The sequence below is a fragment of the Dipteris shenzhenensis genome, chromosome 10 (genome assembly GCF_047967505.1).
Source record: "Dipteris shenzhenensis isolate YYH24624 ecotype China chromosome 10, Dip_SZ_1.0, whole genome shotgun sequence".
Lineage (NCBI taxonomy): Eukaryota > Viridiplantae > Streptophyta > Polypodiopsida > Gleicheniales > Dipteridaceae > Dipteris > Dipteris shenzhenensis.
This window is the reverse complement of record NC_141605.1, coordinates 28,963,647-28,990,538: the sequence shown is the minus strand read 5'-3', so window position 1 is coordinate 28,990,538 and position 26,892 is coordinate 28,963,647. Positions and strand designations below refer to the sequence as shown.

At 42.9% G+C, this 26,892-nt stretch overlaps 1 protein-coding gene across 3 annotated transcripts in view; it reads left to right on the top strand.

Moving 5' to 3' along the window:
• LOC147897659 (uncharacterized) overlaps positions 1 to 26,892 on the top strand; it is a 132,557-nt gene that overhangs the window by 75,188 nt on the left and 30,477 nt on the right. For all 3 annotated transcript variants that reach the window (XM_087380429.1, XM_087380428.1, XM_087380430.1), the window contains exons 6-7: positions 14,035 to 14,114; positions 25,603 to 25,763. In XM_087380429.1, the coding sequence (XP_087236555.1) occupies positions 14,035 to 14,114; positions 25,603 to 25,763 (241 nt within the window). The remainder of the gene's footprint in view (positions 1 to 14,034; positions 14,115 to 25,602; positions 25,764 to 26,892) is intronic.

Below are 26,892 nucleotides of genomic sequence, written 5' to 3'. Positions count from 1 at the left end.
TCAACCACTCTGATACCAATTGTTAAAACCACTTCAATTAAAGAGAGCTCTAAGTATTGGCGACACTCCCATACATCACCTCTGCATCGAGCCATGCAATATCTCATAGAGCCTTAAAATCTACTGGTAAACACTATTCATTGATAGCATGTTCTTTTACATCTATTTCAGAAGAAATCTTAACATAGCTTGTCTTGTTTCGAGTATATGCCTAGCTATCAGATTTGGTGTTTGCATCGTCCAGTCAAATGGTGGACAAAAAGATTGAAACGGATTTGGCACTCCAAGGTTCCTCTATGACAACAGGTCTTTCTATGGTGTGTTCTGTTGGGGGTTGTTCCGTCTGGACAGCTTTTATTGTTGGCTATGGCAAGCAATGGAAGCTAAAAAATGGAGGTGAGAAGGAGAAAAACGAGATGTTGTATTGAAAATGCTGCAATAACAAGTGGAGGCTCAAGAGGGAGCCAATATGACAAAACCCTAGGGCTAAACGCCCTAACTGGACTAAGTGTCTTAACTGACCTATGCGGTACTTGTACTAACTGTACCAATAGTCCTAATTGATTATAACTAGGCCTACAAGGCACATACCAAGGAATAAGTGACATCTATGGATAGCCCATAGAATGGCCTACAAACCCCCTTCCATGGTATGGGCTGAAGTATCCTGGACATGGCTCAGGATACCTGGATATCTAATGTCATGGTTGCACATGTTCATCCTGTAGGGATATAGCAACCTATGACTGTACAGAGTATAACAGATCAAGTTACAAAAGATACTAAGTTTAAAGCTTGCCGAAAAGCCTCAAACTTAGGTTGAGGTAGAGCCTTCGTACATAGATCTGCCAAGTTGTCTTGAGTGGGAACATAAGACAACTGAATATCATGCTGATAATCGCTCTCTGACATAGTGATAGTGAACCTCAATATGTTTTGTGCGAGCATGGAAAACAGGATTCCGTGCAACAGCCAAAGCACTCTGACTATCAGTGAAGATGATGGTAGGAGCAGTTTGACATGCATAAAGATCCGCAAGTAGCTTCTGAAGCCAAACACACTCCACTGTAGCTATTAAGGCTGCTCTGTACTTGCTTTACAGCTAGTAGTAGCAACTGTACTCTGCTTCTTGCTGAACTAAGAAACACATGAAGTACCAAGCATGAAACAGTTGCCACTATGTGACACATGAGTGTCCGAACAACCAGCCCAATCACACTGAGTGAATCCATGCATGACAAGCTAAGTATCATCCCCATAAAGAGGCCCAAATACTGAGTGTCTTTGAGATATTTGAAGACATGATTCACGGCATGTAGATGGGCTGTGCAGATATTTGCTTAATTGTGAGACAACATACTGTAGGTCAGGTCTCGGATGGCATAGGTAAATCAAACAACCAACAGCCTGTTGATAGAGAGTGACATCACATGTACCGTTGCCATCCTCAGAAGAGAAGTGAAAACCATGCTCTAATGGTGTAGACACTGGCTTGCAATCCTCAAACTGAAAATGCTGCAAAAGCTGTCCAATGTAATTGGATTGTCACATCAAAATGCCCCCCTCATTGCTAGCAAATTGGATGCCCAAATAGTAGTGCAAAAGACTGAGATTAGACATAGCAAATGTCTTCTGCAAATCAAGCTTAAAATCTGCAATTTGCTGAGCATGTGTCCCAGTCACAAGCATGTCATCCACATAAAGGACTAAAATCAGCAAATCTGTCCCACGCTTGCGGATGTAAAGGGTAGCCTCTATAGGGCTGTTCTGAAAGCCAAGTGTGAGCAAATGAGTATGACCAGGTAAGCTAGTGGCTCTCTGACAAGATGTGAGAAGCTCTCGTATTTGTGTCTGTCGATGCGGTGGAGGGCGTGGTCTCCTCGATCTTTGTATTCGGGGGGCTACATCAAGGGTGGCTCCTCGTCTCTGGCGGTCACTTTTGAGGAGGGTTTAGATGGATTGAACCTTGATCGTGCGTGTCCCTCTTCGTGTCGCATGTGGAGCGCGTCTCTCGTCTGGCAGCATCATGGTGGAGACTCCCACTGATAGTCCATGATGCTCTCATCTCATCAAGCTCCTCTCCCTCAGCCTCGCCGACAACTGACTCAGATGCATAGAAATCTGTAACAAGTGTCTGTGCTCTGTCGATCTCGGTGACCTGTGGCCTCAATCCGTGCTGCTCTCTGGTCTGTTGCATCAATATATCTCTCTGTCGTCACATCTCAATCAGATAGAGCCCAACACAGACGTGATCGGGAAAATGGATCAACCGTGTAAGTGGACCAAAGCCGGGCGTCTTCCCATTTGGGACAAGTGAAGATTGTGTTGTGGTGGGAAAGGATCTGGTGGCAATATCTTGTATCACTGAGACAAGGGTATCTGATGCATGTGCGAGGTCCATCCCCTCTCCAAGTAATACTGAAAGCTCAGAGGCCAGGTGGCTCACGTACACGGAGTCAAGAGCACAGTCAAAATGGATCTGAACGTGAGTGGGTGGCGAGGGGGCCCTCCTCATGGTTGGTATGACGATCGATATACAGAAGGAAAGACATGAGTGGTCGGCCCCGAATGGAGGAGGAGGCATGGTAAAATCATGTATCCGTGGGGCAAAGGCTAGTGGGCCGAGCAGGTTGTCCACAATACTTCTCTCACCGCCATGTGGGAAACAAGTGAGCCCACCAGATGATGGCCAGCTTCGAAGACGGCTATATATGATCAAGTCATGGATAGCAGATACCTCCCATATGTTGTCACTGGCGCATCTGCATCTGTCGATTGCCTCACGATCCACAGCTCTGCTGCATCCATCTCTGGTACTTTGTGTGTGTGGGTGGGTGAGAGAGAGAGAGAGAGAGAGAGAGAGAGAGAGAGAGAGAGAAATAGAGAAATTTTATTAGAGTCTTCGGAAGACCGATGGGTCTATGAGACTGAAAGAAAACCTGATACAAATCACATTAAGGGTGGAGCTACTAAACGAGCATCATCACCCGTGCTGAGTCTGTCAAATTTGGGGCTTTTGCATTTGTTGTAGAGAATTGCAAAAATCTAGGGCTTTTGCAATCACACTGCAATTTTGCAGTGAAATTTGGGGCTTTTGCAGGCAGAGTGCAATTTTTGCAACATTTGGGGCTTTTAGACCATTTGCCCCTTTCTAGTTGCAATTTCAAGCCACAAATTGGGGCTTTTGTGTTGGGAGAGCAATTTTGCAGGTTTCAGTTCACACTGCCTTTTTGTAAGTGTTTTGAAGCACTTTTGGCAGGTTTTGGGAGAGATTGGATGCTCTGGCAGATTTCTGATAGAGACATTATAGAGTTTTGAGTTGCATTTTCAGCCAGTGTTTGGCTGTATTTTTTTTTGGGAATCGTGCACTCCATTCCCAGCAAGGGAATTCAGATTTGCATTTGCTGTACCAACTACACTTGGGTTTATGGGCTGAAATGCAAATCAGAAGTGTTTATGGTTTTCAAACACTTTGTAGCCATGGTTGAGAATAAATCAGGACTCAAGATACAGACATTACGCACAGATAGAGGAGGGGAGTATTTGTCTGTAGATTTTGATGCATTTTTGAAAGACAAGGGCATTGCACATCAGCTTACAGTGAGGCTAACCCCTCAGCAAAATGGCAAAGCTGAGAGGAAAAATTGTACTCTTATGGAGATGGATAGATGCATGCTAAAAAGCAAAAGATTGCCTCACAAATTTTGGCTTGAAGGTCTCATGTGTGCCAATTATGTTTTGAATCGGGCTCCCACAAAAGCTTTAAAGACCAAGACTCCCTATGAAGTTTGGCAAGGGAGAAAGCCTTCTGTGGATCATTTTCGTGTTTTTGGATGCCTTGCATATGCTCATGTGCCCGTTGAGTTTCGGCATAGGTTGTCTGATAAGGCAATCAAATGCATTTTTGTTGGGTACAGTGCAGAGAGCAAGGGCTACCGTCTCTACAATCCTGTCACACGCAAGATTATTGTCAGTAGAGATGTTATATTTTCAGAAAATTCAGCTCACACTCAAGCTGAATTTGATATGCCTACTTCTTCCGATAATGTCTTTGAGGGATTACTACCCATTGCCTTGGGTTCCCCTGCTGATATATCTGATGCAAATCACAATTTACAGATACCTCCACATGCTCCGATTCAGCCACAGGATATCTTACCACCTCCACAAGCAGTGGAAGAGGTTGTACATGCAGTAAAAACAGTTCCAAATTGGCTGTTACAAACTCTTAGGGAGAGTAAAATTGATGCTCCATTACCTGGCAGAACTCGGAGTGCAGTAAGGCATGGGGAGGGAGCTCTTTCAGTTGAATCAGCTTATGCAGGTACTCTTCTTGATGAGGAGGAGCCTGAGACATTTGAAGAGGCACAGGATAATGTGCATTGGATGAATGCCATGCACGATGAATTGCAGTCCATTGAAAAAAAATCGGACATGGGAAGTTGTCGATTTGCCACCAGGTAAACATGCCATAGGTACACGTTGGGTTTTCAAAGTTAAAAGAAAGCCAGATGGGACCATTGATCGGTACAAGGCAAGGTTGGTTGCAAAAGGATATGAATGTTCATCAGTTGAACATTAAAACAGCTTTCCTTAATGGAGACTTGTTGGAAGAGGTTTATGTCAAACAACCTCCAGGCTTTGAAATTTCTGGAAATGCACTTCAGGTATGCAAGCTTTCAGCCCCACGTGCATGGTATGACAAAATTCATGCCTTTCTGACCAGCAAGGGGTTGCACAATAGTCCAACTGAAAGCATCCTCTACATCAAGAAGGATGGGGGGGATATTTTAGTCATCATTCTTTATGTAGATGACTTATTGCTCACAGGGTCAAATGAGGATAATATTGCAGATTTTAAAGCTGAATTGCAGACCACTTTTGACATGTCAGATTTGGGGCTGCTACACTTTTATTTGGGGATCCAGTTCACTCAAGAGAAAAGTGGCATCGTTATGTCTCAATCCAAGTATGTGCAGAAACTCTTGGATAGATTCAACATGCAGGATTGTAAGCCCATAGCTACTCCCATGGAGCCGGGGCTGAAGCTTACAATGCATGATGGAGGTGAATCAATTGATGTCACACTCTACAGTCAGGCTGTTGGATGCCTCATTTATCTCTGCAATACACGACCTGATATTGATGTGCATTTCCTGAAATTTCAAAGCCCGGAGGTTGTTTGACATAAACCTCTTTCAACAAGTTTCCATTAAGGGAAGCTGTTTTAATGTCCAACTGATGAACATTCCATTCAAAATTTGCAGCCATTGCTATAACTGACATGATGGTGGTCATCCTGGATGTAGGAGCAAAAGTCTCATCATAATCTATGCTCTTTTTCTGAGCATATCCTTTTGCAACCAGCCTTGCCTTGTACCGATCAATGGATCCATCTGGCTTTCTTTTGACTTTGAAAACCCAACATGTACCTATGGCATTCTTGCCTGGTGGCAAATCCACGACATCCGAAGTCTGATTTTGATGAATGGACTGCAATTTATCATGCATGGCATTCATCCAATGCACATTATCCTTTGCTTCTTCAAATGTCTCAGGCTCCTCCTCATCAAGAAGAGTACCTACATAAGATGATTCAATTGAAAGAGCCCCCCCTGTGTGCCTTACTGCACTACGAGTCTTGCCAGGCAATGGAGCCTCAAGCCTACTCTCCCTGAGAGTTTGAAGCAACCAATTCGGGACTGTTTTGGCTGCGTGTATCTCTTGAATTTCTTGCCTGACAACTTCATCCACACATTGAGGTTGTACTAAATCAGCTGGGGGCTGAATCTGTACATGTGGATCTGGCGGGGGTTGCTGTAAATTCTGAGTTTCAGTGGGGGAACCAAATGCTATAGGAAGCATCCCCTCAAACACATTATCTGAAGAGGCGGTAATCCGAAATTCAGCATGTGTATGTGCAGAATTTTCAGAGAATTATAACATCGCTACTAGCAAAAATCTTGCGTGTAGCAGGATTGTAGAGACGATAGCCTTGGCTTTGTAAACTATATCCCACAAAAATGCATTTGAGTGCCTTATCTGACAACTTGTGTCTGAACTACACAAGCATGTGGGCATATGCAACACAACCAAAAACTATGAAATGGTCCACTGAAGGCTTTCTCCCATGCCATGCCTCATAGGGAGTGATCGTCTTCAAATCCTTTATAGGAGCCCCGATTTAATATATAGTTGGCACAAATGAGGCCTTCTAGCCAAAACCTATGAGGCAACTTCTTACTTGTGAGCATGCATCTATCCATTTCCATGGCAGTGCGATTCTTCCGCTCAACTTTGCCATTCTGTTGAGGTGTAAGCCTCACTGTAAGCTGATGCATGATGCATTTTTCTTTAAAAAATGTCTCAAATTCATGAGACATATACTCCCCCCCTCTATCTGTTCGAAGTGTCTGCACCTTGAGTCCTATCTCATTCTCAACCATAGCCACAAAGTGTTTGAAATGCATAAAGACTTCTGATTTTGCCTTGAGACCATAGACCCAAGTGTAGTTGGTAAAGTCATCTATGAATGTAACAAAATAGAGATGACCCCCAAAAGCAGCTGTCCTCATGGGACCGCATACATCACTATGAATAAGCTGTAATTTCCGTGTAGCTTTCACTGCACCATCCTTTTTGAAGGGAAGGCTATGCATTTTGCCAAGAATGCAGCCTTCACATGCATGAGGAGGCAGCGATATCCCTTTTCTTCTCTTTGGCTATGCGCTTCTTGCACTCTCCAATATAATGACCTGGCTTCTTGCAATAATGACAGATGCTCTTCTTTTTCTGGTTATTTGTATCACCCTTTGCCTTATAAGAAGGCTGTCCAAAATCAGCTTTATGTTGATGTGTGGGCTGATTGGCACGTGGCTTTTGCTGCCCTTTACCCTTGGGCTTGAACTTGGAGAGCATAGCATGCTCGCCAGCTCGGGTTGCCATATTTTGCGAGTTTGTTCCTCCTGCAATAGAAGTCCTATCAACTCGTGAAAGGAGAGAGGATTGCTGCCCCCCCTCAATGACAAATTCAGCGAGGTGTGGTGGTGATATCTCTGAATCCGGAATGACTTCATCAATATCCAGCAATTGTTCCCTGAGGTCCTGAAGCTTTGTGAGGTGAGAATTCTTGGAATCTTCCTCCTCCATATGTGTATGGGAAAGTTCTCGCTTCAGAAAGGAAACCCTGGCATCATTTCTTGCCGCAAACATACTCTCTAGTATCTCCCAAGCTGCCATAGATGTCTTGCATGACCGAATATGAGGTATAATGAACCTCTTGACAGAAAGAGAAATTACTGAAAGAGCTTGTGCATCTCTAGAGTCCCATCTTTTTTGCTCTGCTGTGGGAGCTCCTGGAGTAGCTGCTCCAACAACTTGTGCTGCATTTGTACCTCTACCCCTGCTTCCAGCTGTAGGAGCAGGTGTATTCGCTGTATTTGGTCTTGCTTCATCTCCATTGACATAATCCCAAAGATGTTTGCCAACCAAGATATTGCGAACCATGAAACTCCATAAGAAGTAGTTGGTGCTATCCAAGTTATCCTCTTGTGTGAGAACCCTGAACACCTCATTTGAGTTGTTCTGAGCCATTTTCACCATATAATCTCAAAAAATACAGTAGACCGACCAAGTGAAATCCCTTCCTGGGATATAAAATGCACAGGTAAAATCTGCCCACAGTGACAAATACTGTCACAGCCTGTCAAAGGCTCAGAATGTACTTCAATTATCCTGCAAATGCTCTCCAATGTCACTTAAAAATACCTGCAACAGTCCCAAAATGCTTGTATTCTGCCAAATTGCATCAGAATGCCAAAAGCCCCAATTTCTTCAGGGAAATTACATCCAAAAGAGGGCAAATTACTTGAAAGCCCCAAAAATGCAAGAAATTGTTGTGTAAAGCAAAAAGCCCCAAATTTTTGCAAGAAATTGCAACTCAAAAAGGGGCCAATTGTTTGAAAGCCCCAATTTGCAATTTATATGCAAAAGAAGTAAATTCTACTGCCAATGTGTCCAAATGAAAATTCCCAAGTGCTCAGATGTGACTCAAACTGAGTCCAAAAAAACTTGCAAAAATCCCAAATTGCTTGTACACTGTCAAAATGCATCTGAATGCCAAAAGCCCCAAATGTTGAGCTGAAATTGAGCCAAATTTCACCCAAAAAGCAATTCTCTATTCGAGAATGCACACAAGTCCCACATTTCTGCTTAAAAGCTTGACTGCAAATGAAAAACGAATTTGCAGATACCACTTTACGTAAAATGAACCTGTGCATCAACGAAATCCAATTGATGGATTGAGCCTGTACAGACAACAACGTTCAAACAATGCTTGTAGGTACTGGAGCTGATGGCGTGGTGCACGTACGGTTGAAGCAAGCAGTACAGGTTACAGGTACTGTACGGAAGCCTTGCGCTGTTGTACGACAAAGTGCATATTTGAAAGCTGTATACTGTACGGAAGCCTTGCGCTGTTGTACGGCAAAGTGCAGACTTGAAATCTGTACAGCGTACGGACGCTGTACGGTTGCTTGCATGCAGGTGCTATCACTGTACGGTGCTGATGCAGATACACATGTACAGTTGTATAGACGAGCAGGTACCAAGGTACGGTGGCTGATTCGAAACGAAGCATACGGTGCTGGTTTGTATGGCTGATTTGTACGGATGATGAGCAGAAGGTTGTACGGTCTAGGAGTGCAGGTTGTACGGCAGAGTGTACGACACCTAGAGGCTGGTGCGTAGGTTGAGCTACGTGAGCTTGGGAGCTCAAGTAGAAGATGTGGGAGCTAGTCCAGAAAGCAGGAGCTCAGGATCTAAGAGCACTCTCACACATGGACAATGGCAGAAGTTCGGGGAGAGAAGCAGATGCTCTGATACCAAATGTTAGATAAAGAGAGAGTAGGAGAGTCAAAGAGCTGAACATAAGTTTTCAATAGAAGAAGACGGAAAGGTTTTGTCTAAGTGAGAAAACCTTATCCTTCACTAACCGTAGTTGGTGAACTAACTGTGGTTAGGGGGAAAAACCTCTAAAGAGAGAAAAGTGCCCCTAACCTACTTATTACATTACATTGGTCACTGCTAGAATATAATAATAATTCTAACACTTTATAGTGCAAAATAGAAGCTGGCCTGGAGTCGTCATCATCCTGCTCATCATCATCCACCCATTCAAGGTTGGGAAAGCTTGCTTTGATCTTAGTCAATATTTCACTATATGTGTCCTCCTCTTTGTACCAATCTTCTGGGAGTCCCTGTATTCTAATCTTCAGCGCATTATCGCGTCTAGCTTTGTGTTCTTTAATCTCTGCTTGAATATCAGACTTGCTTTCGTGTCCACCTCCACAATCACTTCCTTCTTAGTAGTTTGTACTTCAGTGTGAACAAGATCTTTGATTGTAGAGACTAGCTGCGACTAGCTGCGGGGTAGGGGGGGAATCCTTACAAGATTTTACAGCCTCATCAATTACTGCCTGCTTACCAGGCCCTTCCAGAATGTGAAGTCGAGCCTTTACTTCTGCCAGCTAGGAATTATGATTCTGTTGCCCAAGGATGGGTCGTTTTGAGCCTTCTTGTTGGTAATTCCGTGCATATGGAGAGGGTGTCATGGCTGCAACTGTAGAGTACCGAGTCCTTATGGATGTTGAAGGAGTTGAGGGAGTTGAGGGGGACTTGGAGGAGAGGGTAGGCCAATCCATAATTGGATGTCTGTTAAACGCCCTAGCTTAACCTAACCCCCGGTTTGGGTTGGGGGTTTAGCCCAACTCGGGGTTAGGGTTAGTTTTGCTACTTCTAACGGGTACTGAGGGAGAGGTACGGACAGAGAGGTACGGGCTACTATTGACGGACTGTACGGTATTGACTGCTGCGCCTGACGGGCTATACGGATGGGAGGTATAGAGAGGTGTTGATAGGCGGGAGGTACGGGCAACGAGCTATGGTATAGAGGTACGGGTGACGGGTTGTACTATGGTACGGAAGACGGAGGTACAGAGGTACTACGGAGGTATGGATGGAAAGAAAGAGAGAGAGATAGAGGGAGATTGGGAGAGAGAGTGTAGGGAGCACGTAGGAGAAAGGAGGTGGGGGGGGGAGAGAGAGAGAGAGAGAGAGAGAGAGAGAGAGAGAGAGCATATCCCACTTGTTGATTGGATTGATCTCACCATAGGTAGGACTCTTCCACTACCTCACTCTCTCATTACAAAAAGGCCTACCATTACAAAATTTAATAATGACTTTGTGCAAACATCCATCGATCTGCTAACTTTTATTGGTAAAGAGAATCTACATAGGAAAGGGAGATGATCAGACATCCTGGTAGGCCCCTCAATGGATTTTGTCATCCACCTTCCACTATTGGAGTTATAGAACAGATTGATTCGAGCCACCCTAAACGACTCCCCTATCTGTATGTTATTCCAGGTGTACTCTTTCAGTTTTTCTTAGCAAAGTTCGATTCTGTCAACCAAATAAATTGCATTTACAATTTGGGTCCAACTATCTACCCTCCCATTGTGATCTCCTTCCATGAGACCTAGCCTTCTTCCCAAAACATGCATCTGTCATTCGAAGAATTAGGTCCAACATTGAACCCGTAACATTTCCATCGTACAAAGAGATTTCTACAACAATAAATGAACCCTTCTCATTTTTCCACTATTCTCTGTTATCTATGGTATCCTTGATCGGAATTGCAGTTCCTCCGTTTCCCCTCAACGGATAATTCACCCAACAATGGCATCCTTCAAAAGTACCAGACGGCTTATCCCTTGCCAAGAACTTGATGCCACTATTATGCCTCCCTTTGCTACGCTAGCCTCATACATTCCATGAAAAGGCCATTAAACTGAGTACCCCATTCACCCCAATATCTTTCACTCTATTGTGAGGACTTTATAGGCATCTTTGAGAAAATGGAACCTATTCTCTTACCTTGCAGCCTTTTATGGTCAACCTCCTTGATCCATTTTGTAAAGCTGTGTAGTCAGATGAGGGACATTGCTTGAGATCTCCACAAGAGGCATGTGATCCTTGTCCAACTTAGACCCAGCTTTTTTCTGGCCACTTTTTGTAATTCGGCTTAGGTAGATCTTCATCCTTCACTGTTTTATATTGAATTATATTAAGTTTTGAAGGCTCTTCTTGACCACTTTGGCATTTTCATTCTCCACTGACTTTTGCGGACATTCTTTGCCTTTTTCTCAAGTTTGCATACCCATGGCAAACTTCTTTCACGGGTCAGATGAAAGAATTTTGGCTTTCTTTGCCCCTCCCCCACATCATTCGACGTGACCTCATTCCTTGAATCCTTGTTGGAAGTTTTATCAACACATTCTTTTCCAAGTCCCTTCTTATCCACCACTAGCCACCCTCCAATCATTAGAGGCATTAGGAACCATTGTCTTGTCCATCCTTTCATGTAAACCCTTAGGTGGGGAGTCATTTGTGTGACAAACTTTTTCGCATGCCTCTAAATTTCTCAAATTAGATTAACACAGTTCTAAAACTTTAGTTTACTTGAACGTCTTTGCCAAAGTTTGTTTAACTTTCACTCTCCACCATCGACAAGCCATCATTTGACTTTGATCATGCATGCAGTTCCTCTTGCTCTTCCATCTCCTTTCGGACCCCTCTTATGGTGATAATTCCTAAACCCTAAATCCTAAACTCCTAAACAATAAATCCTAAACCCTAAACCCTAAACTCTAAACTCTAAATCCTAAACCCTAAATACAAAATCGTAAATCCTAAACCCTAAACCCTAAACCCTAACCCTAAAATACAACCAAAATTTAATGAATTTTTTTAATTTGTGCAACAGGTTGGATACATCCCCGAACCTGTTACTTGAGCAACAGGTTAATATATCCAACGTGTTGCACAAATCAGAAAAATTACAAAAATCAAGAATTTTCTTGATTTGTGCAACAGATTGGATATACGGTTGGAGGTGCACTCCCAACCTGTTGCTCAACCAACGTGTTGCTTGAGCAACAGGTTGGGGGATATATCCAACCTATTCCACAAGTCAAGAATTTTCTTCATTTGTGCAACAGGTTGGATCGAGCAACAGGTTGGGGGATATATCCAACCTGTTGCACAAATCAAGAAAATTCTTGACTTGTGGAATAGGTTGGATATATCCCCCAACCTGTTGCTCGATCCAACCTGTTGCACAAATGAAGAAAATTCTTGACTTGTGGAATAGGTTGGATATATCCCCCAACCTGTTGCTCAAGCAACACGTTGGTTGAGATTCTTGACTTGTGGAACAGGTTGGATATATTGAGTAACAGGTTGGGGGGTATATCAACCTGTTGCACAAATCAAGAAAATTCTTGACTTGTAGATCGCACCCCTTGTTTGGATAATCCGTTGGATAGCTTGATGACCAATCTATTACGTATCTCCTGCGACCGATCCCAAAGGATCTATGTTTGCTTGACCCCATTACGGGTTCGAGCCGAGGGGGTATGAGGAGAAGTTTACCTAAGGAACACACAAGGTATTCTATGGCTCCTCCTAGCCAAGACGGAAGCACTAGAAACACAACCCACACCAGATATTCATGATATAAAAACTCATCAATATTGAATGCAATGATTCCATGGAAACAGCAGACACCAAGCACCTGAGAACATGGAGGACCTTACCCACCTATGCGTTCCATATCACCTCAAAGAAACAACACAAAAGAACCCTTTTCACAAATGAAGATGAGGATCTATGTGCCATAGAATTTGTTGAAACTCTATCAAGCCTTTGTTGGAGGCGGAGAAGCTAGTTATCGTTAGCTTTCTACACAGGAGCACATATTGTACATGGAAAAAAGACAAGTGGTAAGGATTTCTCATTAGCTGCAGTTTGGTCAATTTGAAGCTTGGTAGAGAAACTAGATTCCCTGCATATTGTTTGTATTAGATAAACTGCAAGGAAAAACTTAAAAAGGTCTATATGACCTTTGTACAAAACTCTCAAGCCTTTAGGGCTTCTACTTTCCCTCAAAGACTCTCTCAACCTTGTCCTTGCAAGTTGGCAAATGCATGGAGTCAAGAGAATGTTTACCATATTGAACGTAGTAATTGTCCAAGTTGTTGGTTCAGTAGTGCATATCTCTTTCGCGCAAACAACCTTATCTAGATGAGTTGGGTACATTGGGTAGGACAAAGTACAACTATTGTTTGACAATGGGTTCACTTAAAATTTTACTAAATACAGGAACTTTGGCTTCAAATGGCAGCAAGTGACCATAAGCACTGGTGGAAACGGGTGAGCTAAGGGATAAGATTGTTCCTAGTTTGAGAAATAAAAACTTGCACATTCTGAATTTTATCCGGTGGGTCTCATCCTAAGGGTGCTGTGATTTTTTGAAAGAGTGAGACTCTTCATTTGGAGCATCATTGATATTGTACATTTTTTGTAGATGGTGGTCAGGGCAGTGTTTTGCAGGTTGTTAGGGAAACTAGTCATCTACTTTTGTAAGTCATGAGGAGATTAAATCAATGCTCATTGACTTGGACTGTGTGAAGTGTAGTGCTGTTTTTTGAGGCATTTCTATGTTGATTGTATAGTTCTAATAGATTCTTTAAATTCTGAAAATTTCCACCAAATGAAATGTTCAAAATTTGGAATGTCTAGCTCACCATGTATGAAGCACATGTAAAGTTGGTACTTGAAAGTATTTAAACCGGATATACTAGATGACATATTAGTGTAGAGTAAGTCACTAGAAGAGCATGCGAACATGTTAGGATTATCTTAGATCTTCCAAGACAAAAGAATTTGTATGCAAATGAGTCAAAATGTGAGTTCCTTAAGAATGAAGTCCTGTAGCTTCTTCATATAATCTTGTTGATAGAATTTGTATTGGTTAGGAGTCATGACAAGATTAGGAAGGTTCTTGGTTGGCTAGTCTCTAGAACTATATAGCTAAGATCATTTCTTGGTTTTACTAGGTTCTTCAAGCAGTTTACAAGAATTATGCAAGAAAAGGTGACTTTTTATCTCTCTTGTCTGTTTTTATGCTTACAGGGATGATTTGGAAAAGCTTGATATTGAAATAGAGCAATTTGTGTGGGAAAGTTGGGCCAAAAAGGTGCATGAGGAAACTGGTATGTATCCCATAATATTGCGTCTTATATGGACATCAAATATGTGCTTGATTGGAATGATTTTTCAGGATTTAAATTAGTGCCATCATTCAACTAAATGCATTATTTACAGGGAGAATTCTTGAAGTTCTAAGTACCTTGTTTCATCCTTTCATAAGGCCATTTAATGTTTCTTTGATCACCATATTAGTCAGGAGGCACGTTTCTCTTCAGGTTGTATTCTGTCTGAGATGTGTGTTTACCAGCTGTGTTGCTGAAGCACTTTTTTGAAGTTTTGTTCAAGGGCATTTAAAGTTGTGTGACTACCTCTATCTACAATTGTACAGGTTGTTTAATCTGTTGTATATTTTTTCTTCTTATGCAATAAGAAGAAAGCTTGAATTACAAGGGCATCTGTCCGTAAGGCTGATGTGGGAACTAGCCCCTTGTGGGCTGCTTCATCGGCTCTTCGATCATTGCCTTTGACAACCCTAGAGCAAGTGCAAGGAATCAGTCGAGGGGACTACAACTATTGGGTAGTTTGATCAGTAGAGGAGTAGAAGAAGTCTGCCAAATCAGTGGTCCAAATCTTTACAAAAGTGTTCACTGATACCTAGTTGTCCTAGGAGATTCATCTTCCATGACAAGGTTGACAATTTCAAGGGAGATTGTTGGTCGAATTGCCATCTCTCTATTTGTAGAATGTAGTAGGCCTTGCAAATGTACCAGGTTGTGGTTAGTAATACATTGTCCTTTGTTTGTGGATGTCGAGGGCATTTGATTGATCTATAGTTGTTCCATTAAGCATTTCGCACCATGAAAGGTGGTGAGCTTTTTTAGCATGGAGCTGGAAGACCTCTCCCCCCCTTTGTGAGCCAACTATCATGATTTGATTGAATAATTGGGATCTTGATTATGTGCGTTAGGCCTACTGTGCCTCCTAGCATGTATCCATTGATTTTTGTAATACATGTAGAGAAAAGGGTAAGAGCTATGTATGTGGCATTTACGTTGGCCATGCCACTTAGCTAGATCCCTTGAACCTCAGTGGTCCTCCTTCCAACCATCATTGAGTCTAAGTAGTCTTTTATCAAGATTAGGTCACTTACCCAATCCTACCACCTCAACCTGTTAGAAAAGCTTATTTGGGGAAACATTTTCATGATAAAGCTCTGCAATTTTCGGGCCACCAGCTCTAATAGCTCTCTCTTCAGATAGAGGATTGTAGGTTGTAGAACGGCAGCCGTGTTTTGCTAGAGACTGCCCATATACCAAGAAGCGTCCCAAGAAGAAAAGAAAAATCAAAATTTCCCCCTGAAATCAATATGAGGCTTCCCACTAGCCCCTCCCTCAATAGCAGTGGGTTGTGGTTCGTGACGTAGGACGTTTGTTGCAAAGCCAGCAAGGCCGGAGTCTTCAGGCCAGGATTAGCTGTTACCTACCCCTCACCCTTAGCCCCTCTCTCCGTTTGTTCAATAGGTGCTTTTGCATGGAGAAGCTGCACTCTTGCCTCTTCATTCAAGAGTCAGGCCTACAGAGGCCCCAGTCACGATGGTTTAGCATCCACTTTCTTACATACATACATACACACTTTTTTTTTTGGGGTGAAATCTTTGATTGATTATATTATATGAGTAGCAACCTCAAAATAAGGTGCTACAATTACATCAACTGAAAATTTCAGTATATGCCAAAAAGACCTCATGATCTATGCAGCGGGTTTGCAAGCAATCAAAGAAAGATTGCTGCAGAGAACGCCTAAAAAAGCCAAACAGAGAGAAAGTAGGATCACCGAAGACTTTACAACTCCTATATGTCCATAAAGTCCATAGTGCCCAGTAGCAAACCCAAGCGAAGAAAAGATGAAACTCCAGTCTGGATGGATGAAACCCAAATAGCCAGAAGAACTTCCCAAACGGAACAGATGGGAATCTCGCTCGCAGGCGCTGTCGAAGCAGATCAAAAAACTCACAAGAGCACGGACAATGCCAAAACAAGTGAGGCATAGTCTCCAAAGAAGCAAAACATGTGTGGCAAAGTGCAGGAGCAATGTGTCGATGAGCTAATAGCTGTCCAGATGGAAACACTCCCAAAAGAACTCGCCAAAAGAAAACCTGTTGCCGAAGCGGTACTTTATAGGCCCAAAGTTGCTGTAATCTTTTCCTCCACCACTTGGCTGGGCGATGCATTCGCCAACAGAATCACCTCGCTCTGAAACCCGAGGTTGAGGCAAAAGGATTTTATACAATGCAGGTACAGTAATGTGAGATAGCCTCAAAGGACAAGAAAAGGACCATGGAGAAGTCAAAGTTCAATCTTCCAGCCGGTCCTGGAGTTCCAAAGGAGGAATCGGAACAAAAGGCAAAAGCATAGAAGTAATTTGTCGCCACAAAGGACGATAATGAGAGCCCAATCCATATGTAGTGGCTGCTAGAGAAAAGGGGAGCACAGTACCAGCATCATCTATAACATCAGCAACCGAGGTGATGCCTTTAAACGAGACAAAGTAGGAACGTCGAGGTTCGTGTAAAGCCAAGGGAGGCTGAAATACTTTCGACCAGTGAATACTTTCAGCTCTCAAAGAATTCCCAAGCAAAGATTGCCGTCCATTCCATTCCAGATGAGAAAGAACATGCTTCTAGTCAAGAAGCAAGCGGGAGACAAAAGGGTAGCCAGGCAAACTGCCATTAGTGCAGCCAAAAAAGAAATCCCAGTGATCGAGTTGCCAATGACCAAATGCAGAAATTCTGATATGATTGACCAGAGTCCTAATCATAAGAGCCCAAGGCTGATCACCTTGCAGAAATTGCAGCAACATTTTCGCCCTGTGTGCAAGAATATGCACATGAATATGTGTGATGTTCAAGACACCATGCATCTTGGGAGAACAAATTTGATGCATCGAAAGCAATCTGAGACTTTTTCTACCATGTTTGGATCGCCAGAAGATTTCTATAAAGACAGACATGAAAGATGTAAGATTTACCTTAGTGAACATGATCAATGGCAAGTAAAATTGAATATATGCCACAAGGATGGATTGCACTATTCGAAGACGAACGTGCAAAGTGACAAAATATGAAGAGGGGAGAGGAGAAGAGTGGAGATGAGAAGAGAGGGCACAGCTAGAGAGCACACCACAAATGACTAACTGTACACTAGATTTAGTTGAAAAAATAGAATATATACAAACCCATTTAGGGTTAGGATTACGGTTAGGGGATCTAACTCTTTCCTTTATAGCACTCTATAAGGTTAGTGCTATGCACATATGATCACATGATGGTGCTATGCACACGTGATCACATGATGTTGAGCGTGAACTCTCAATACCTTTCCTCAAGATCAACATCATGAAGTAGGCCTTCCCTCAAGATGATGATTCTGGGGAATCGAAGAAGGACTGAGCATTACATTCCATCACACCCCTTTAATGGGAATGTCCTTCCTTTGCGTCAAACCAAGAGCTAATCGGTGTTTCTCGAAAAGCTCTTTACCGAGTGGTTTGGTAAAGATGTCTGTAACATTTTCTTTGCTTTCACAATGCTGCAGTGTGATGTCACCAAGTAACACTCTTTCTCTGATGAAGTGCTCTCTGACATCAATGTGCTTTGTTCTGGAGTGATATACTGAATTCTTAGCCAATGCTTGAGCCGATTGATTATCACAGTATATTGTTGTTGGCTTTGACTCATTAAAGTAATCTGTTTCTGATAATAGTCTTCTGAGCCATATAGCCTCACATGCACCTGTAGTGAGCACTCTATATTTTGCTTCAGTCGAAGACAAAGAAACAGTTGGTTGTTTGTGTGACAACCATGATATAGCACCTTGACCAAGGAAAAATGCATATCCATGTGTCGATCTCCTGGTCTCATGATCTCCGGCATAGTCACTGTCACAGTATCCATGCAACCATGGATGACTTCCTTTGTATTCTATCCGAAACTGTCTTGTACCTCTGATGTATCTCAAGACTCTTTTGGCTGCATTCCAGTGAGATTGTTTTGGATTTGCCATAAACTGTGCTAGCGAACTTACTGCATAACAAATATCTGGTCGTGTGATTGTCAGATATATAAGAGATCCAATGAGCTGCCTGTAGTACCTATCATTGACTGTAGGCTTTTCTGAATCTTTAGTAAGTTTCAAACTCTGTTCCATAGGAGTGGTTGCAATCCTGCAATCTGCCATATGAAACTTCTTCAAGAGATTGTCAACATACTTGAGCTGACTCATGAATGTGCTATCTGAATCTCTCCAGAACTCAATTCCAAGACAATAGTGCATAAGTCTAAGATCTTTCATTTCGAACTCTGCAGATAAGTCTTGCTTCAATTTTTTGATGAAGCTATCCTTGCTTCCTGTCACAATCGGGTCATCTACGTATAAAAGTGCAATAGTAATGTCTTCCCCTTGAACTTTGTAGTAGAGAGTATGATCTGCATTGGATTTCATGTATCCCAGATCATCAAAATACTTGTCGATTCTGCTGTACCAACTTCTGGGTGCTTGCTTTAATCCGTAGAGACTTTTCTTGAGATGGCAAACCTTATTCTCCTTTCCTGGTTCAACATAATCTGTTGGTTGTTGCATGTAGACTTCCTCGTCTAGATAACCATTGAGAAATCTGATCTGTATTACAAGGCTTGTGGCAAATGATGCCGGGAATAGCCAAGAGGCTTTACAAGGCTGAAATGATGTGCACAATGCCGTGAGATAGCCGAATAGGCTTGACAATGGTGGCATGTGTGTGTGAAATCAAGTGCTATCTGCCCATTGAAACAATCTGCATTGCCTCTGTACTCTCTCAAGTCTACTCACTGAATTGATGAACGTAAGGTTTTAGGTAATGTAATGATGTGAAACCGTATGTGAGTGTATGGACTTACTCCGAGTAGGTGCTAGTCGGGAATTTGAGGCATGGCATAGATTGGCAACTTGAGGAAATTCAAAGCGTCCCCTCTATGGCGATCTAGTCTACTCTGATCTAGATCTATACCAACCGTCGATCGATGAAATAATTCCTTTTCTTTTATTCTTTTTAAGTGCTAGGTCAGATGCGTCGATGTAGAGGCGAATGTGTGTGAAGGAAGTGGTTTTGTTGGCGAGGCTCAAATGTGAGTGTAACTTGCGCCGAAATGTGCGCGTGATGTGACAAGCGCATAGAGCACGAAAAATCGAGCGACTTTCTTTTTTGGAGCGTCCTCAAATTCTTCTTGACTTGAATAGAGAGAGAAAAGAACATAGGAATGGAGAAAAGGAATGGAGACTCAAGGAAAATGATAAGAAGTGACTTTTATCGCCATGAGAGTAAGACTCCACTCAAATACACTCAAAATACTACAAACACAAGGGAGAAGAAGAGATTTCATACATACAAGAGGGAGCGGAAGCTCCAAGACTACTCATAGAGAGAGAATAAACTAGAGAGAGATGGACTCACGAGTCTACATAAGAGAATATCTACAAGAGGGAGAGAAGACTCATGGAAGAGGCTTGAGGAGACTAGAGCTACAACAACATGAGGCCTAATGGTGGAAGAGATTCATGAACAAAGGAGAGGAGGGCTCCTTTTATAGAGATTTTGTCACCCTACTTCACCCATTTACAATTGCTGCCTGTAGATTCATTTCCCCATTAATCACATAAGCCCGTATGTCACCATCCATGTCCTTTTTGGCTACTCTTGCCATGTGTCTCATCAAAAGATGCTCAAGACTCTTAAAATATTGATGAAGTCAAGAGTCTCTCCACATGGAGCCCATAGGGACCCTCTCTTTTCCATATGTCCACATCCTCCTTATTCCACATAGGAATTCTAGAAGGATTCCTCTTGACTCCACACTCCTCCACATGCCTTCCACACGCTTGGCATGTGATATCTCTTATATTATTGGAACACATGGACATGAGCCCACCTCTTTATATGACTCACTCTTCCTATTTTGTCAAAACCCCATAATATCCCATACACAAATAACTCTTACCCCATACCAAGGTATTTATAAATCATACCTATGGTATTTACAATAATCCATTCCACTCATTCTCTCAATTCCATACAATATCTTAGAAAATAGAAATAAGTGAGAGCCGCTAGGCTATCACTTGATACTCAAACTCTTATCAAGGCTATATGTGAGGAGGCTTGCTTGTAGGATCTGCTGAAGAAGCCACTGAGCTACGGACCGAATCAGATCAGGCAAAAGAAATGACTGACGGAATTATCTCAAAAGAACTCTTGCAAAAGAAATGACTGAGGGAATTATCTCACCAATGGACGGAAATTCTCTAAATGGAAGTGAACGGAAGAAACTCACGATCACTCAACAGAACTCTCAATCTCACAATCTCTCTCACGCTCTCAAGGATCGCAATGCCTCAGCGGAAGGTAAGGAAGCTTTGATACCATGACAAAATATGAAGAGGGGAGAGGAGAAGAGTGGAGATGAGAAGAGAGAGCACAGCTAGACAACACACCACAAATGACTAATTGTACACTAGATTTAGTTGAAAAAATAGAATATATACAAACCCATTTAGGGTTAGGGTTAAGGGATCTAACCCTTTCCTTTATAGCACTCTACAAGGTTAGTGCTATGCACATATGATCACATGATGGTGCTATGCACATGTGATCGCATGATGTTGAGCGTGAACTCTCAACACAAAGGCTAGGTTGCCAGTTTCCAATACTCAAGCTTTTTCTGAAGCTTAGCCAAAACCCAATCAGTTTGTTGTTGGCGAGTGAGTTCCCACCCCAAAGGGTAACCAAGATGACGAACAAACTGAGTGGGTGGAATGATATCCCGGGGCCATAATAGACTATGCCAGTCTTTGGAATGCAAAGGGAGCAGCTTAGACTTCTAAAAATTAACATGAAGACCAGTTGCCAAACCATAACAGAGAGGGCCTGCATCAAGGCACCAATATCATGGGGCGTATTCTTCGGGGTAAAGAAAGAATCATCAGCATAAGCTTGAGCAACCAATGCTGCAATTAGCATCCAATTCCAAGCCATAAAGTGATCCTGTAGCCACAAGATGATCAATATATTGCAGCATAGGATGAGTAGCAATGGCATACAGTAAAGCACTGAGAGGGCATCCCTGGCGGACGGACAACGAAGAGTCCACTCATCAGAGATATCCCTAGAAAGAATGCAAGCCGCATTGCTATCTCTGTAAAGCTAGTAAATAAGTTGCTGCATTTTTTGTCCAAACCCCAAAGCTCGCATAGGTTGCAAGATGAAATCCCATTAAACTGTGTCAAAGGCTTTTGCAATATCTACCTGCAAGAGTAGAACATCCTGCTGAGTGTATTTGGCATATTCAATCCCATTATAAGCATTGGCAATGTTATCTGTGATATGGCGACGTAGAACAAAGCCATATTGGGAGGGATGCAACCCATCATGCAAATAACCTTTAATCCGATCAACCACCATTTTGGCAATGATCTTGTAAATGACTGGCATGAGTGTGATTGGCCTCCAATCACCAAGTGAATCACATAGCTGCTTTTTTGGAATCAGCTTGAGAAGACCCTTTTTCCATGACATAGGCATCTGCTGATTTCGCCATGCTATATTTACCATTTGCAGCAAGGTGAATTTCAGAAGATCCCAGAATGCAAGAAAAAATTCAACGGTGAGACCATCCCATCCTGGAAGTTTCCATCTGCCACAGGATCTCAGTGCATCAGACAATTTCGTTTCAGTGAAGGGATGTTCAAGCTCCAAAGCTTGAGCATAAGACAGAATTGGATGAATATGTTTCAAAAGAAGCTGACGTGTAGACACGACCTGAGGAGAAAGAGTATCCAGATGCCCAAAATGAGTGGAGAAGTGCTGCACACATAAATCAGCAAGCTCTGAACGAGATGTTGACCAAGAACCATTAGGCATCCGGATCCGACAGATATTGGCAGCCTGTTTTTTATAGTGTAAACTCTTAAAAAATTGCTTGGAAGAGCAGCTTTTATCCAAAAATGCCCATTGTCTGGATTGAGTTTCCTATTTAGCAAGCTTTCTGCGATCATTGGATTGAAGAGAGAATTGAGCCTGACATAAGAGCATGCTTTCCTCTGAAGACAAAGGGTGAAGATGAGCAAGCTTAGTCAAACTCTGACAAGTAAATTTGGCATGTGCTACAGTCTCCCTTGTGGCTTGCATATAGGATTTGCCATAATCTCGAATAACTGCTTGCATCCGAGCAACAAAAGCCTGCCAGGCATAATCCAAACCAATGCATATCTGACGAGAGAGAGGCTGAATAGCATCAGAGACCAAGGCTTTAAAGTCAGCATGCTCCAGATAACTAATATTAATCAGCAAAAGCCTTCGGCAAGGCAATCTGTTTGTGGGAAATTCATGTAAGGAAAGCCTCAACCAACTTTACAAGAAGGTACTAGCCGAGTTAGTGCAACCTTTGGCCTGTTCTAGGGAAAAGTTTATCATAAGTAGCAACATAGGGGTCAAGCAGGGATGCCGACTCTTTTTGGCCTCTTCATAGATGAATTGGAAGATTGGATGAAAACAAGTAGCAGAGGACTCCAAGTTGTTTGCTATGCCTTATTATTGCTCATATATGCGGATGATGTTGTTTTCTTTGCAAAGGATAAGAGGGAAATGCAAACACACTTTGATGCGTTAAGCAATTTCTGCAAGTGCTCAAGTATGCAGGTCAACATAAAGAAAATAAAGGTAATGGTGATTGGGAGTCGAAAGAAACAGGTGGATTTCTCATTTGAAGGATAGTCCTTGGAAACAGTCACCACATACAAATAGCTATGGGAGATGAGAAAATTTCTATACACTATGCTTGTGCAAACATTGATCCTCTATGGGTGTCCAACTTGGGGACCCGGGCTTTCCAGAGTATATTGGAAAAGAATAGAAACAATGCATGAACTTCTTCTCACAGGAGGGCATCCTCACGCTTAAGACTCACATACTGAGAAAAAGGCAACTCATCACGCACATCCTCAAGCAAAGCCCAATAAGAGCGTAAGAGCTAGGGGTCAAGGCACAAACACCCTATCCCATCCTACAAGTAGACACTGGTACGATACCATGGGAGGGGGAAGCATTATGCCAATTCATGGGTTACCTCAACAAACTCGGGAAGATGGATGCACATCAGATACCACATAAAGCCATGCAGGCTACAAAGACCAGCCATGGAGGCTACAAAGACCACGGGCTGGTACAAGATGAGGACGAATGATGGAGCTATGGGGCATAAAAACTGCTAATTTATCAAAAGACTCGGCTGGAATTAGACATAGGAACACAAATGTAGATTTAAGCAGGAGATTAACCCGATGGACAGGTATGAAATGCAGAAATATCTTTGGGAAGATATCTCAATGCTAAAAAGGCATTTAATTTGCAAAATAAGAACCAACTCACATGATCTAGAGGTGGAGATGGACAGATGTGCACGGAGAGTGGAAAGGATGTGCAAAATCTGCCCAATTGGGGAGGTAGAAGATGATCAACACGTGCTCTTGAGATGACGAGCATATGCGCTGGTCAGAAAAGAGCATATTGGCAGCAGGGGTAGCCTGAAAATTCTACTAGAACAGCCTGCCCAAAGGCCTGGAAGCTACCTAAATGAGGTCTTGGAGCACCACATCAAAGCCCTCGGGCTAGCATATAAACTAGCTCGACAAATAACAGAAAGCTTTGTAGAATGGATGTAATTGACCTCTGTTAGGTTAATACTGGTCACCAATCCCATAGATCCTGAAGGGTCTCAAGAGGATCTTAATCCAATCTTACCATCTCTCGGCTAGTTATCAAGACAACTAGCCAAGAGAGGGGTTAGCACAGCGTAATACGCACTCATAACCAGATGGTGTGCCAGTCAGGGTGTTCAGAGAACACACACACACACACACACACACACACATATGGACTGACTCCGCCCTTCCAATACAGCCTGGATGCCCCATCCCCCATGCTCCTACAAGATGAGATTGACCATGTCATACGCTTGGATCTACTCCAGCTCTATACGTCACGGACTTGGGGAGGAACGAGGAGTTCCCCACCGAGATATCCAGCTCTATCACGAACACTTTTTGAGAGTATCAGAGGATGGAGTGATTATTAGACCTCAGTACTAGAGATGAGTCTCACATGCGTTCAAGGTTGCCATTGGACTGATGCGGGCCTTCTCCCATCAGCTGAGGATCAAGGCAGAGAGAGCCGCAGGCACACCTAAAGAGCAATGATCTGTTGGTTATGCACACTAGAGGAGATGGAGATAGGATCATTTATTGTGTACTTTTCCAATTTGCTATGAGATCTGTGTCCAATCTGCTATGAGATTTGTGGATGATACCATTGTCTCTTTCAAGAGGGGCACCGGTTTGGTGACTCTTGACTGATCCATTTTCATGACTAGGTTTGCGTTAGGCTCCATTTTATTCACAGAGAGACCCTACTGAGACAGAGCAGACAGTACCAGGGGAGAATGCCATAGGAGACAGAGACAGATTGAGCGCAGCGACACGTCAACATATTTCTATGCATTTGAGTCAGCCTCAGGACATAGTGGTGTGGAGGAGAAGGGGCTAGCTGATATGAGGAAAGAGTGGATCAATGGGAAGAGCCGACAAGGAGCTGTGGACTCAGAGACTTTGAGACCACACACGATATAGAGGTTGAACAGAGTATGCACAATGGAGGTCCAGCCCAACCCAGCTCTACTCAGAGGGGACTGCCAGAGGCGAGGTGTCAATCTTGATATGGCTGTGAGGATAGAGTGGACTAGCAGGAAGAGGAGACGAGATGATGATAGAGTGGATTAGTAGGAAGAGGAGATGAGGAGCAGTGGAGCTAGAGTCACAGAGACCGTGCACAATGTAGACACAAAACAGAGCATGCACGACTGAGGTCTAGTCTATCTCGGTCTTACTCAAAAGGGATTTTCAAAGGTGAGATATCACCCTTGATATGGCCCACTGGTGGCATACAGAGATCTTCAGGCCATGCCTTCCAGCTCATCGAGAGATGAGTTGACAGAGACAGATACGAGTCAGCCCTGTATCCCACTGGAGGACCGCACCATGATAGGCATTCCTACATAGTCAAGGTACAAATCTTTTTTTTTTGGATTTTTAAGTTTAGGATTTTGGTTTCAGTATAGCACTGAGCAATGGCCTTAGCGAGCCCTTGCACCAGCCCATGGCAGCCTATGAGGAACTTTTTTGGCTGTACTTTGTCTCATAGGCCCGTGAGGCCTCCAGAAGATCTTAATATATCTTTCATTCTTTATTTCTTCATTTCTTTCTCCCTCTCTGTCTTGCTTGTTGGTTTTACATCTTAGCAGGTATTGGGTTCAAAACCCAGCGCTTTTATGGGTATGTATACTAATTTACCTTTGTGCATAATCTTTTGTTTTCTCTCATGGGCTTGACCTTGAAGTCTGTTCATTTCTAAAGACGGGAGTCTTTTCTTTCTATTTAACATGTGAGAACTGCCTTTTTTATTTTGCAGGCATGATTTATTTTGAGAACGACATCACAAAGCAAGTTTCTATAGAGGAGCCCGTGGCTAATCTCAGACCTACATTATCACATGCGGGCGGTGAGGGTTTAAAAGTAATGCCACAACAAAAAGTACTATGGAGAGCTCGTAGATGGGACCTTCATCATGCGGTGTGTTTTTCATGACTTAAATCTGACGACCTTCCACCAACCCGGGTCTCCTCTTCCCACACCCACACCAACACACACAATTATTATTATTATTTGGTTTGTATTACACCCCCCCCACCCCACCCCCCCAACACACACACAGGCCCTGGGGCTTCATCCTTTTTCAATGGAATTTCAAAGAGCATCAAGTAACTTTCCGGAAAGCTTAGATCACATTGTAAATGGCCATCATTGTGGAGTCTCTCTCAAATAATGCTAGATTGCTGCCTATTTTTCTACAGTAAGTATTAGCATTTGCATGTCTTAGACGATAAACAACATAATATGTTTTTATGCGTGGTGTTGTAATATCAAGCCACTTTTTCTTATCATGGCCTTTTATAGTCATGAGAATGGGAAGTATTTTTAAGCTATCCTGGAGTGAAGGGGTCACATATAGTGTGATGTGAGAGCCAAAATGGTTGCTACATAGAGCGCATCTCGCTTCGCTCTCTTGCTTCCTTTTGGGCATAGATCAAGGACTAGGATGGGAAATGAACTCGAGGCCTTTCCATTCCATCATTTCATGGCTCTGTCTCTACCTAGGACTGCCCATCTGCGAATTATTTACACAGCTCCATCTAGCCTGATAAATATGAAGTGAAATTTTGGATATGGTAAAGATATATTCCTAACAGAGTTTCAAGGACCCTTCAGGATGAGGCTCAGAGGACAATCCATCTCTTTGAGAAGTTAGCAGGTCCCTCCACTCCTCCAGCAGCAGGTCCTCTGGCCCTCTATCTGGGACTTTTAGATCCCTAGTGATCACTATCTCTTCTAATACACCTTCTCCTGGCCCAAGACACGAGTTATTGCCAATCCTAATTCTCGGCCCCATAATTGGTTCAGTCTGGCTCCTTTATCACTCCTAATTCTAGCCTTCATGATTGGTTTGGTCTAGCTCCTTTACCACCCTCACCATGATCCTCCACAATTGACAAAATAAGAGAACTTTCCTCTCAGCCTCTCCATGCTTACAATGAGAGCCGAGCACTTTGTGATACAAGCTCCTAGTGTATCCCCAATCGATCCACCTATAATATCTCCCCACATGGCTTCATGAGATAGTTTCAACCACAGCACCAATGCA